At 29.6% G+C, this 15,119-nt stretch overlaps 1 protein-coding gene across 1 annotated transcript in view; it reads left to right on the top strand.

Moving 5' to 3' along the window:
- Positions 1 to 758: 758 nt before the first annotated feature.
- Positions 759 to 15,119, top strand: part of LOC145315041 (uncharacterized) — a 34,706-nt gene continuing 20,345 nt past the window's right edge. The window contains exon 1 of the mRNA XM_080155100.1: positions 759 to 1,022. Within this exon, the coding sequence (XP_080011226.1) occupies positions 972 to 1,022 (51 nt within the window). The 5' untranslated portion in view covers positions 759 to 971. The remainder of the gene's footprint in view (positions 1,023 to 15,119) is intronic.

Here is a 15,119-nt window from a genome sequence, read left to right as displayed (position 1 = left end):
TTGACAATAGTCATATCAAATAGTATCTCTTGAGAGTTAAGAGTGTAAGAGTTATTCTGGAGGTAGTTCAATTTCAAACAGAAGGTTTTATGGCGAACGTATTAAGGTTATAGAGTTAGCTACACTTCTTAAAATAAATCATGTAATCAAATCGTTCCGCTTAAATTTTCGCAACTCCTAAATCATAAAATAAAATAATATGTATTACTAACAAGAATGACCAATCATTCATGCCATTATGATGGGGAGGTTTAGATCTATTTCTTTAATCTCTACGTGGGACCTAGCCCTGAGGAGCCTATATATGCAGTGCCTAACACTACGAGGCTTCCCTGTACCCAATATAACCTAACCTAACATAAGTTAAACACACTAACACACCCTCTACCCCTTAATTACAAAAAAATAAGTATGTGTGTAAGAGTGTGTGGGTACGAGTAAGACATAAATATTGTCGCGTGTTCGAACGACGGTTTCCCGATACTTTTTCAGAGAGAGAGAGAGAGAGAGAGAGAGAGAGAGAGAGAGAGAGAGAGAGAGAGAGAGAGAGAGAGAGAGAGGGGGGAGAAATAGTGGTAGTAGTCAATCTACTGTAACTTTCTTTCTCCCTTTTTATTACACCTTTCTCTCTCTCGCTCTATTTCATATACACTCTCTATCTCTCTCTTTCCCCCTGCATTTCCTGATATAGATAACCACCTTTTCTCTCTCTTTATTACCCTATCCCTCTATCTCTTTTCTGCCTTGTGTAGTAACTTAGTTTTGCTTTGCTAGTTGAATTGTGCGAAATAGCATGTCGATGAAATTATCAAAAAGTGACTTTTTCAAATGACAAAAATATCTTTAAACAAATACAAAAAGGTATATTATAAAGAAATGGAAAATAGTGAAAACAACAAATGATAAAATCTAGAAAATGATGGTTAATAAAAAAGTTACTAGATGAGCGTAGCAACTCTATGAGTTACTAAATGAGTGTGGCTGAACTGAGCGGCATCGATAATGATGTTGCTCCCGAAAAGGTAGGTTTTAATTATTAAAAATATCTGGATCTTGTGCAGTTCACGGTAAAATGTAGCTGGATCTAATTATTTTTTTAAATTGTGTCAAACAGCCTCTCTATAAGTCAAATGACTGGTAAAAATAGCCCGATGGACAGTTATCTCGCAGCGCACGAAAATGCTCGATAAATACTTCTTAGACCTTTTTATGCCGATGTATGGCCAAAATATGTAACTTCAGCCGTTTATCAGCGGCCATACTTTAAACTTATTTTTTGTGGTTGTAAATGATCGAATTTAACAACATTTTACCACGAACTAATTAAAATTAAAAGTGATAATATTACAAAACTTATTTAATTAACAGACGTGTTTGATTTTGTCATGAATTGAACTGTATTGTAGGGAATTAAATTTTAACTACAAAACTTGAATATGAAATAAGTTTATGAAATGTTCTTTTAATTTCCAATAATTGATTTTATCGAATGTAATTGTTTAAAATTTCTTTAAAATATTAGCTAAAAACGTATTTCAATAAAGTACTTTGAACTACAAGAGAGCGGTGCGACTGTCCCTCAAGCCACTAGGAACATTAATTATTAAGTAATGAAGTCTTCCCGGAACCTATATTCAGCTTCCCTGAAATGGGGACAATAATCTAATAATCTTAACAGACAATTCAAAAAAACTTTTACTTCATATACTTATACATATACAACAAATTGATTTTAGTAATAATTACAAATTAAGAATCTGAGAATTAAATCCTGCCAAAGGATTCGTAATATCCTTTTGCATTTTTAAAACTAAAGCAAAGTATGAAGAATAAGATCCTTCACTTGTCAATATGTATGGGATTAAAATTATACATACAGATTGGTTTGTTTTAGTTATAGAGAAGCTACGCCTATAAGTAAGGTTCACCAATAAGTATATAATTGGAATCTATTTGTCATTTCTTGGTATTTTATTGATATGTTTGCAATAAAATTCACAATGCTTTCGAAAACACAAAATTTTATAATTTTTGGATTTTTCATAGTCCAACACTGTCTAAAGTGGGTGGGGGAGGTGTTGTAGGAGTATTGGGAGATTGGATTTTGTTTAACTAAATTCAGATGTTTATAAGATCTTGCTAAACGCATGCACAATACAAACACGCAGGTATCTAAAGGGGTAAGTCAATGGCCGATAAATTAATGAATCCCTTCCCGAATGATGATATACAAATTACCCCTTCTGTAGATTAAAACTAGTAGTTAAAACGTTTGAACACTCATCTTAATAAACTGACAAATCCAAATTCACTAAGGTCCCCAAACTTTTCTAGCCATCAAATAGGAAAACGTTATTATAAAACTTTGGGGACTAGTGTAATATACATCATATTGTCCCCTCCTTATATTATAAACACTTAAAGCACTTTAACCAAGAAGATCAAAATGATCCTAAATGTATCCTTTATTATTTGTAGTTACTATCCTCTCTTTATTAGACCAAGTTTTTTGGGCAAATGGACCAATGTGATATAAAATTGAATGGTATAAAAAGGTGATATGACACCTGGAAATTGGAACAAGCATATTTTCAACAAATCAATTATTGGCAGCTAAAGAAATAAAACATGGGGATTGTACAATAGAATTTTCTGATTCTTTATTATTTGAGTTTATTCTGTTTTAAGAAAACATTAGACAAACTATTTAAGCTAAGTTAAGTTATTTAGACTAAAGTTATTTACACTAAAAATAAGAAATATTAATTTTATTGTAACATAAAATTTATGTTTAGTATTTAATTTTATGGGGTGTTTTGCAACCTATGAGTGTTGTCAACCTTGTTAATACTTTTGATTAAAACGAAACAAACTTATTTTATTTTTGACAAATAAAGATATGGGTTTGTAATAATTTATTTGGCAAGTTAGCAAAACAACTTATATTACCACTACTCCAACCTTAGCCCTTAGCCCCCCCTCCCTCCATTAAAAAAATATTTTAATGGTGGTTAGGTCTCCGGTCTCCATTTTAATGTTAATGTTTTTTTGTTTTTTTTCTGGGGTAGTTAGAAGTAAATCGTGAGCAAAATAAGACATTTTACCGGTATTTTTTGTTTTTATTATTCACGTGTTATAAATATATATTTCCAATTGGTTAATTAATATTTACTTTTGGTTTACATTTTATTATTTATTTATAAATAGAAGCATGTAAAGCTAACTATTGATAAAATATTTTTTAAATTTGGGTTTAAATGCATATATTTCTTTTTTAAAAGCAGAATTTTGTTAATGTCAATTGAAACATTAGGTCTAAATGTATGTATTGCTTCTTAAAATAAAATGCTATTCGGATAATGAAATTTTTAATATAGTTTATTTTGGTATTACTATTAATTAGTACAACACGGCTCGGGTCTTAAAATATTAAAAATATGATGAAAGGTTTTGTGATTTCTTAAATATATTCTATTGAACTCAAATACAAAATAGGTAAATGTATCTTCTTATGATATATCAAGCTTTTTTGGTTATACATATTTACATAGCTGCATTTCTCCAAAAAAAAAAATTGACCTATCTACCTATTATTTTGCTAAACAATTTGTCAATTTTTGACGCAAATATTAAAAAACAAGAAACAGAAAAAGAAATAATTTACAGCTGTCACTAAAAATTCTTGAAAGTTTTTGTCTTAGACCGTAAAATTATGAAATTATAGACTTTGCTTGGGTCGCTAATTATTATTTTGATATTTGTACATTATTCATGAAAGGTAATGTTAAGTTGTTAATATATAGCAAAATATTTACAAGACTAACGACAGAAAAGCTTTAAGTTTAGAGGTTTTTACTTGTAAATATACAACAGATCAAATATGTCTTACACAGCTAAATCTGTAATATATCACTTTTATCAAATGAAAAACTTGTTTATACTATAAGTTAAGGAAATGTCTCCAAGTTTAATACACAAAGTTTTCTAAGCATCAAACTATATTTTACATGAAGTACATAATTTTCAAACAACTTTTGACATCCAACAATTCGTGTTTTTCATTTATAAAAAGGTTGAAAATTGAATAAAACTGTCACTAGAGGTCAGGCGCGTGATAAATGATGGGTCAAGTTTTTATGTAAATAAAAAATACTTATTAATTAATCATAAATATATTATCATTTTATTCAATTCATAAAACGTATAAAAATGATTTTTAAAAGTTTTTCGCTTAAAGGCTTTTCTTATATATAAGCAGATTTAGATATCTTGTATAATTTTTAAACACTAAAAAAAAAGGAGGGAGCAGAGAAGTTGACTCTCATACAAGATTCGTTCTAAGAGGTATTTTTATAGAAACAACCTTGAACCTGACCAGAACCAACTCTGAACATACAAAGAGCCGGCCTCTGTAGGTTATAAGATAGTTAAAATCCAAAAGCTAAAGCTAGCTTTAACCATTCATATAGAATATACTTCAATTATCAATATCTAATGATTTATATGATTCTATTCACAATTCATGGCACTAAACTTTTGTACATTATGGTTTTATTATTTTATCATGCATGTTTCTGATTCTTGTTTGACATAGTCTAATAAAGATTATTTTGATATTGAATAAAAATTTAAATGATAACCACGTTGAAACAATAACCGTCATTGAATTGACTATTATGGGGAAATATGAAATGTTCAAATACTTAATACCAATACTTGTTAAATTATGGTTGTTTGCCCCCCTATAGTTTGTGGTTAGCATGTCCATTTATTTATTCTTTTAATTGTAAAGTCACAATTATTTCCATATATTTACAAATTTTACATTTAGTTTCCCTTCGATTATGGAGGAAAAAATGTAAACAAGGCCTGCGTCCATCGATAGCCTATGAGGACGGGATGCACCACAAGATCTTATTTTGGTGCAGTTCTAAACCAAATCTTGCCTAATTGCTGTGCATGATGAATAATAATATGGCCACACGCCATGTAGACAACCAACAATTTGGTTGCACGACCTTTGTCTAGATGCCCTAACTGGTAATGTGTTGACCCTTTTTTGTGCCAAGGAATTTCCCCTCTACTAACTATTTATGTTGTGCACCTAACATAGCAGCACTAGGAACTACTTTTTACGCGCTGTTGGGCTGACGCAACAGTTTAAGTGCGCATCGATGCATACATTTAATTATTTGGTTAATTTTTTTACACAGCTAAGAATATGGCAATTATAAAAATGCATAAAAGCACAAATTAAAAACTAATATATCATAAGTTTAATAATATCATTTGACCAATCAATGGTTGAATCAATAGTGCTTATATTTATTTTATAGAATATTTATATTAACAAATTTACTTTTTGTACGTCCTTTCGAGATAAATGTATTACAAACTAATAGACCTACTTATAGAGTAACGTGTCTTCTAATAAATCTAATAGAACTAATAATCATACAATGGATTAAAATAGATGAATATTGCCTGCATAATAAAACGGATTATGCCAATATTATAATAATTTGAAGAGAATTTGGCATGGCTTTCAAGTATACTCAAGTAGTCAGTTTCCCTCCATATTTAGTTGTAATATTTTTAATTTTGTTTAAAAATTTAAATCACCTAACTATATTCTTCAATTTAGTTAAAAAATAATTGGAATCTAAAACATTGGCTGCTATCAATTTTTTGATAATATTCAGTTGCAGCTAACCGCTCTTTGTTTAATGAACTGCAAAATTCACTGCAGCAAGCTAACATATATTTATTAGGTAAAACATAAGCATGAAATTTTATTCTTCTTAATTTAACTGCCATTTTTCCTAATAAAGCATTAGCTTCAGATAGCTGCCAACTACATTTACATTGTAAAAGTTTTCACGGAAAATATGTGTTTTTAGAAAAGAGGGGTTTTAAAAAGCAGAAGAACAAATCGGAAAGGAAATTGTATTTGAAGGGTTGAAAAGTGGTTTAGATCAGTGAACAGAAATTTGTAAAATTTCAATACTCAACAGCCTCTTTAGGCTAGTCAAACAATAATTTGAATTTCTATTCAGAAATTGAATAATCTTAATCTTGAGGACAATTTTGTCCATAAGTAGTGCAGCTATCAAATTATTTTTATCATATTGTTTTATTGATGTTAGCAAAGAATCCAAAAAATACCAATTACTTTCATATTGTCAATAAATCACTAAATATGACATTTGTGGTTCAATTTTTACCTTTTTTAAATAGAGAAAATACGAGAAAATTTTATATTTGTTTTATTTCAATTGCTATTTATTTTACCTAAATATGCGTGAAATCGACATTTTAGTTTTGCATTTTATACCATCAAATGATTAATTGATTTAGGATTAAACTAGCCGCAAGGAGATGAATTCTTGTAACTTTTAATCTTATTTATCGCATCGTATTATAGACAGCTTTCGTCGATTTTAAAGTTAAAAATTATATGATTAAAATCAGTTTTGTTTGTTCAGAGGGGCCAAAGGATTATTTTAGTATAATCAGCAAAACCATGGGCAATATAATGTGCTGTAGACGTTAACCTAAAAATACTAATCCTTTCATGTCAAATACTTATTTTTGACGTCTAGAGTTTGAATTGAGAGTTGTTAATCTTAAAATGTAATTTTCTCTTTTACCTAATAATATTTTCAGAGTAGGGTTCTTTGAATTTAAGTTTAATTTTGCAACATTCAGAGAAAGGGAAGCAAATTTACTGAAAAAATGTTCATAAATCTTGTTTCTGGTGTTTGTTTAGTGTCTTGACATATCTTTTTTTTATTACATTACAAATTTTTTGGTTTAAATAGATTTGAATTCTTTAATTGTAAGAATTTTCTTTGATCTTTGTTCATTTACAGTCGAGAGTTATCAAAATAATCTTCCATATTGATTAATGTCTTGAAGCAGTTTTACATAGTCATCATGTCTTTGTTAAATTGGAAGCAACTCTGTAACTTGTTTTCCAATTTGAAATCAATATTCTTCTATTAATAAAGGATTTGTTATTACATTTATTGGTAGACTAGGGCTCATTACGGCTGATAAAATAACCAAGCACTGGTCGCCGGAAGGGAAAAGCAGTTTTTTGAAACAGGCTCTCTGAGATTATTACAGATTCTAATATATACATATATAGGCTAATGAAAAATGCAAAAAACGAAATCAAAAGCGTTCCTTCTTGGGAGAAAATGCGGGAAAAAGATTTTTAGCTATTTTTAACCTAAAATTCACATTGGTAAGCCTGAAAAAAATATACACACATTTTAAACATGTCATTGCTCAGCACCTAGAAGTGGTAGAAAAATGCTACACATACCAATGGAAAGCTCATAACCTCTAGTTTTCATATTGATATATAACGTTATTGTACTATTATTAGTTTTTGAGCTATCCTCTGAAGTATACACAAGTTTTAAAAATGCAGTTTTTTCTTGAATTTTAAGTTTGATACTTGTTACACAAACCTTTTTCAAATTATATTACTTAGCACCTAGAAGTTATAATTATTATTGGTTATACAATTGTTTTATATAGGTAAAATTGTATATTTTGGGTACTTTCAATTTTAGTTTAATTAAAAATTGTCTTTGAAATGTGTATAGTTTGTAGTAAGAACCAAGGAGGGAGGGGGGGGCGTTTATACACTTACAGGAAATGAAATTTAGTATACATTTTTGCCCTGGATGTTTTTGGGCTTGTTGTTATAGTTATAAACTTGATCATTGTAAAATCTCTTATATGATAAAATATACCAGTAAAATTTAAGTTTGGCACTTTCCTTCTATGGACTAGTGGGGTAAAACTGCCCCCAAAACTACTAAAACTAAAGTTCTGGGCTTATTTTAAAAAATATTGGGCTAATTTTGTTAATGAATACTTTTTTTTCAAATCACTATAGATTTCAATTAGGCATTCTCTTTCAAGGACTAAGTTATTTTTTTTCATTATGTGAAATAAGTTTTCACTAAAATTCAACATGATATCTTTGAAAATAAGCTCAGAACTCATAATATGTGTATATTGGGGGGTGTTTTACCCCACTAGACTCTAGAAGGAAAAAAATTTAAAAATTTGCTTGGTATCTTTAAAAATAATATCTTTGCTTACAATTTTAGAGTTTTAGGGGCTTTTTTACCCCAAAAGCACCTAAAGAAAAGTGCCAAAATTCAATTTTTAAAGCTTTAAAGGTAGATCCAATCATATAAGAAAATATTGAAATAGAATCATTTGATAACTATAACAACAAGTCCAAACAGCCAGGGCAAAATATGATACTGAGATATAATTTTAATGTTTAAGGGGTTGTTTTACCCCACTAGTCCAAGAAGGAAAGTGCCAAAATGAAATCTTTAGTGGCTACTTATCCCATTTATGAGAATAAATTTTAAATTAAAAAAATCATCTTGATATCTCTAAAAATAAGTTCAAGCCTTAAATTTTAGTGTTTTGGGGGGTGTTATATCCCACTAACCCCAAGAAGGAAAGTGACAAAATGAAATCTTTAGTGACTACTTAGCTTAATTATGAAAAAAAAAGGTTTACATTAAAAAAAATTGGCTTGATATACCTTAGATTTTAGTGTTTTAGGGGCTGTTTTAACCCACTAGCCCCTAGAAGGAAAGTGCCAAAATTCAATTTTTAAAGTTTTACTGGTAGATTTAATCATATAAGAGATTTTACAAAAAGATTAATAACTATAACAACAAGCCCAAAAACATCCAGGGCAAAAATTTATACTGAAATTCATTTCCTGTAAGTGTATAAACGCCCCCCCTCCCTCCTTGGTTCTTACTACAAACTATACACATTTCAAAGACAATTTTTAATTAAACTAAAAATTAAAGTACCCAAAATATACAATTTTACCTATATAAAATAATTATATAACTAATAATAATTATAACTCCTAGGTGCTAAGTTATAATTTGAAAAAGGTTTGTGTAACAAGTATCAAACTTAAAATTCAAGAAAAAACTGCATTTTTAAAACTTGTGTATACTTCAGAGGATAGCTCAAAAACTAATAATAGTACAAAAACGTTATATATCAATCAGAGATGGGAAAAAACCAGGTTTTTTTAAAAAAGATCAAACCAGTGTGGTTTATTTGGTTTAAACCGGTTTTTATTGGTTTTTATTAATAAAAACCAGGTTTTTTTGGTTTTTAAAATAATTTTTTTGGTTTTTTTTAATAATATCCAAATTAAAGTATTCTAATTTAGTATTAAGGGGTAGTTTCACGAAATGCATTTGAACTTAATTTAGTGAACCGCATATTTTATCCTGGTTAAATGGTTAAACTACATTTATAAGGCATATATTTGAAAAAATTTCAATTTTCTACCACATAGTTTTTGAAATATCAAGACTTGAAAATCGTCTTTTTAAATTGCATATATCACAAAAAGACAATTTTCAGGTCTTGATATTCTAAAAACTACGTGGTAGAAAATTGAATCTATTTCAAATATATGCTATTTAAATGTAGTTTACCCCATTCACTGAGAAAAAATATGCGGTTCACTAAATTAAGTTCAAATGCATTTCATTTCGTGAAACTACCCCTTTAGTATAAAGATTTAAACTATTAAAAGAATTTTGAATTAGGTATTTATGTTTTTGACTGTATTTTTTACATTATAAAAAGACTAGCGGCTAGGCCCCTAGAGGCCTCTAGGGGCACTTGAGGAGGAGAGAGTTGAATTTAATAATTGAATTTTTTATTTTATATTTTGTAAGAAAAAGTAAAAAAAAAAATTTTTCGGGGGGGGGGGCGAACATTTTTTTTTTTAGGGGGGGGGGTTGCCCCCCCCCCTCATTTTTAAATTTAGTTAAAAATTTTTTTTTTAAAATTTTTCGGAGGGGGGGTTGGGGGTGTCCCACCCCCAAAGAAAATAGTTATAAACCTTCCCGGGACCTATGAGAAGCTACCCTGTTAAGGAGAACCCAATCGGTTCAGCGGTTAGTGAGATCCTTTGGTACAAATAACAAACACACATACAAACATCCTGTTACTTTATTATAAGGATATAACTGGAAAGATAGGTCTTTGTATTAAAAAAACCATTTTAACCATCCCACCTTGTTTTTTTTTGGTTTTTTTAGCTTTTTTTTTTTTGGTTTAAACCACTTGATTAAAACCACGTGGTTTTTATTTTGCCATCCCTGATATCAATATGAAAACTAGAGGTTATGAGCTTTCCAATGGTATGTGTAGCATTTTTCTACCACTTCTTGGTGCTGAGCAATGACATGTTTAAAATGTCTGTATATTTTTTTACAGGCTTGTTAATGTGAATTTTAGGTTAAAAATAGCTAAAAATCTTTTTCCCGCATTTTCTCCCAAGAAGGAACGCTTTTGATTTCGTTTTTTGCATTTTTCATTTGTCTATATATGCATATATCAGAATCTGTAATAATCTCAGAGAGCCTGTTTCAAAAAACTGCTTTTCCCTTCCGGCGACCAGTGCAAGTTAAAGGACTAGTACTCTACAACAATATGAATATATGTAGGCTAGGGCTCATCACAGCTGATGATATATTCACATAATTAAATAATATTACTCTTTTAAAACACATCTCTTGGTAGAATCGGACTCTCTTTAGCAATTTAATAAATTTATTTATAAGTCTAGTACTCTATAATATCATATCTAATGGTAGACTACGGCTCATTACAGCTGATTAATGGAGCCATTTACAAGACTTGAATCCACTTAATTAAACTCTTTGCTTTGGTCATGGATAATGATAAACATTATAGGAAAAAGTCATATTTTGAAATGATAGATGTCGCCTCAGAAACTTGATAGGGTTACTTCATAAACCAAGGGATTTAGAGTAAGCAACATCCATTAGACAACCAACGACTAATTTTGTGCCTTTTTTATATACGCCTGTGCATTGACCAATACATTTCACTGACCTTTCTTGTTAATGTAATGTGCATCAGATGTTAAATAGGTGTTTATATCAAATTCGGGTTCATTTTTTTAAGTATTATGTTTTTTTAGAATAGAATTAAAATAAAATATATTTTTTTTCATTTATATATTCCTGTCTAAGCAATGATATATTTCTCTTTGCTAATTATAAAAAAAGAAAAGAGGACAACTTTTAATTGTTTAGTTTGGCAGACAATAAAAAGTGTTTGGACAAAATAGCATAAAAACTTATGAAATTAGGTAAAGCTTTGTAAGGAGTTTTCATATAAAGAAGGATGAAAATTGAGTTTTTAATTATTTAACAATGCTAATATGTTAATATTCTACATATAAGATGCAAATTTATTCAACATGACGTTTTTTATTGCTAAACTTAAAATGTATTTTAATTGCACTATAGATTTACAAGTGGCTACCTTCCCAGGCCCTATGATAAGCTACCCTTTAAAGGAGAACCATATCGGTCCATTTTTTTAGCAAGATCCTTCAGTACACACACAAACAGACACACACACAGATCCGTTACTTTATTATTAGGATAAACTTTTAGTTGCATTGTAGAATCACTAATTAAGATTTTAAGCTATCTCTGTGATTAATCCAATTTCACTTGTTTGTAACGGCAGGCTCAAGTCGTTGTAAAACATTTTATGAGTAGAGCCTTTTAAAATTAGCAAGATTGAATATATGGCACCAAAGGAAAAACTACTTGCACGAAACTTTTTCTTTAATTATGAAAAAATTTTTTTTTTTATTGATTAGTTATCTTGTAAAATCAGATTTTAAATATGTAGAATGGGGGGTGTATCTTCCCTACACCCACATTGACAAGGATCTACATCCCTCAAAATACACTAAGGGGGCGTCAAGGTAAAAAAAGTTACAAACCCTCGATTTTGTCAAAGGCGGGCATGAAAAAAAGTAAGTGGGGTGCGAAATTTTCGGTTGCGCTCCGCGCACCCCCTGGCAAAACGTTGAACACGCCACTGATCATAATTAATCTGACTATAACCTACAAATATAATTCAAACCTATCTTTAAATTTCAGCGACTGAATGCATTTTGTATACAATTACATCCCTTAAGATAAGATAACTGACTTTCAGACTGGTAAAATAGCTGAGTAAGATCAAAATAAATCAGATAATACACGTAATTTATTTACACCAAGTTTTCAAAATTTAAACTTATTTTTTCATGTTTTTTTCAGCGAAATGATAAAATTAGTGTTAAATGCAATAAACTATGTGGAAACACCAAAAATTTGGTATTTTGTACAACGATAAATTTTTACTTACAAACTGGCCCTTGGCTCTAGATTAACTATGTCCATAAGTCGCTCAGCAAATAATACATAATTAAAATTTGAAGAGCCATACCTAATGTAGTGAAAAAAGAATAATAAACTATAAAACAGTAACATCTATGGATTTATCATATAAATTATAAAATACTTTCTCTTAAGAACAGCCACTTCAACCGTATGGGTGTGTGTGTTTGCACTGGTCTGTGGATGTTCTTTGGAAACGAGGATATACCCTAAGGAAGTAAGGTCATAAATAGCTCTTTTCCTAAAGGTTTATATGAAAAAGATAAAGTGGGCTTACTGGTAGAAATTATTTAAAGGAAACTTAAAAAGGCACTTATGTATTGTATAATTCATTAAAAATTGTTCATGATCACCAATAAAGTTTTATGTAAGTCATAAATTTATGAATCGATTTAAATTGCACAACAATTGGCTAAAATTAGAAAAATGATCAAAAACTAAGACGATTATGTGATGTCTAATAATATTTTGGGCAAAAAAGGAAATATTTTTACAACTGAATCTCGCAGTGGGCTAAAATAACAATATTTCCCATTAACCCCCTTACCTATCCAGTCCCCTCCTACTGGATGAATGAACTTTCCAATAAATGACTTCCATGTTAGCAACCTAAATTGACGAACATTTTCCCCTGTCATAATATCAACGTAAATTCTATATCTATTTCAGCAATTTAGTAAACTTACCTAAAAGGACTTTTAAAGGGAAAGTTGACTTAGATAAAAAAAAAAACAGTTTCGGTTATAAAGAAAAATATGCACATGCACTTTTAATTTAGCCAATAGTGGCAGAGATTGCATGATTTTGCGCTAGTAAATACTCTTTTCTGTTTAGAATTAAAAATGTAAAAAGTTGAAAGTTAAACCAGTGACGTAAAAACAGAACTTTACAAATACTTTCTAGATTTAATATTTATCAGGTATCTCGTGCTCATTTATATGTTTGATTATATTTTTAATTCATAATTAATAAGATATTACAGACTGCTTTGTATGTAGATAAAAATTAAGATAGAAAATAGTTAGAAATGAGTTTACAATAAGAAATTGATTATTACCATTTTTTACCCCTGGTAAATCCCTGTAGACGCCATTGGTTTGAAAGTGTGTACAAAAACTCCTATTAATCCTATACTCTGAAAACCTATAGTTATGTTGACTTGCAAAATTTGAATTAAATTAAAAATTGTTTTATTTTTTTCTCTCTGTAATTCCAAGTTTCCTACAGAAGCAAAAAAGGAAATTTTTTGAAAATATTAAAAGAATGCTAGCTTCCTATTAATATAAAATTCCATCCATCTTTCTCCAACATATTTGCTCCACTTATAAATAGACAGGGTGTCCCAAATAAAACCTTTCTTTATTTCCTTGCCTGCTATACGTTTATGGTGTTTAAAATTATAGGTTAAAGCATATATATTATACATCTCTCTTAAGCACAAGATGTCAATAATAAGATGTAATATCACATTTACAATTTTTGTGGATTTTGTTTACCTAAACTACTACAAGTATTCCAAAATATTAGATATAATCATTTTTTTCGGTATCCAAATTAAAATTTCATCTGGACACCCTCTATGTATGGTATTAAATATATATTTCCTCTGGGCACCCTGTATGTATGGTGCAAGATATATAATTCATCTGGGCACCATATATTTAAGATATTAATTGTATTTAATTCATCTGGGCACCCTCTATGTATGGTATTAAATATATATTTCCACTGGACACCCTGTATGCATGGTGCAAGATATATAATTCATTTGGGCACCATATATTTAAGGTAACAAATGTATATAATTCATCTGGGCACCCTATATGTATGGTATTGAATGTATATTTCCTCTGGACACCCTGTATGTATGGTACAAAATTGGTCCGTGTTTATGTAAAGTCCGCATACTTCCTAAATTAAGATTTTCTAACTTGCAGTGCGTCTTCAAAACTACCCAAAACCTTGCTTTCAAAACAGGAAACTTTAAACTGAATTTGTTTTATCTATTGATATCTTGTTTGAGCTAAGTAATATTTAGAATTCATGTATTGGAACTACCTCACAAATAAACTCGGATTAATTAAGCTAAAGTTACAATAGAAATCCACAAAAAAGTATCTAAATATATTTTAAAAGCAAACAAAATAACAAAGAATAACTAAATTACATGCTAAACTTTTATGAATTAGGTGTTGGGATAAAGTCAGTGAGGTTTTTCTTTATCTTTACAAATTGGATAGCTCATTTAAAATTGCTGTAACGAATGGACATTTATTCTGTTTTCTACTATCTTTCTAGAGGCATGGCAAGTAGCTGTACCCATTAAATTTTAGATTATGTCTATAGCACTGTCTGTCTATATAGTTTAGTTATCTATAGACATAGAAAATCATTCTAATAAACAAAAGCAAACTAAAATAACTATACTTGTATAAAAGTAATAGGATGTCTTCTATTTTTGTGTCTCTCTGTACCAAAGGATTAAAGATGATTAAAGTCCCTCAACAGATTAGACGTCATACGACAGAATAGCCAATGAGAGGCCAGTATACACTGTAATTGACCAGTGGTAAAATTTATGCTGGCCTCTCATTGGTTATTTTATCGTATGACGTCATAATCTGTTGAGGGACTTTAATCATCTTCAAAGGATTTCCTAACCAACTGAACTGAAAAGTTCACAATGTAGCTTCTCATAGGTCCTTTTAAGGTCTAAAACTATTTTGGGAAAGGGTACCACCATTCCCCTACAAAAAAACGCCCCTAGAAAATAATTAATCCCAAATTGTTTTTTACTTAATCTTTTTAGAACTAAATTGATTTCTTTTAAAC

Source organism: Acartia tonsa, chromosome 1 (assembly GCF_053477335.1).
Source record: "Acartia tonsa isolate MP-2025a chromosome 1, ASM5347733v1, whole genome shotgun sequence".
Taxonomy (NCBI): domain Eukaryota; kingdom Metazoa; phylum Arthropoda; class Copepoda; order Calanoida; family Acartiidae; genus Acartia; species Acartia tonsa.
Note: the sequence above shows the minus strand (reverse complement) of the source record. Positions and strands in the feature narration are given on the sequence as shown.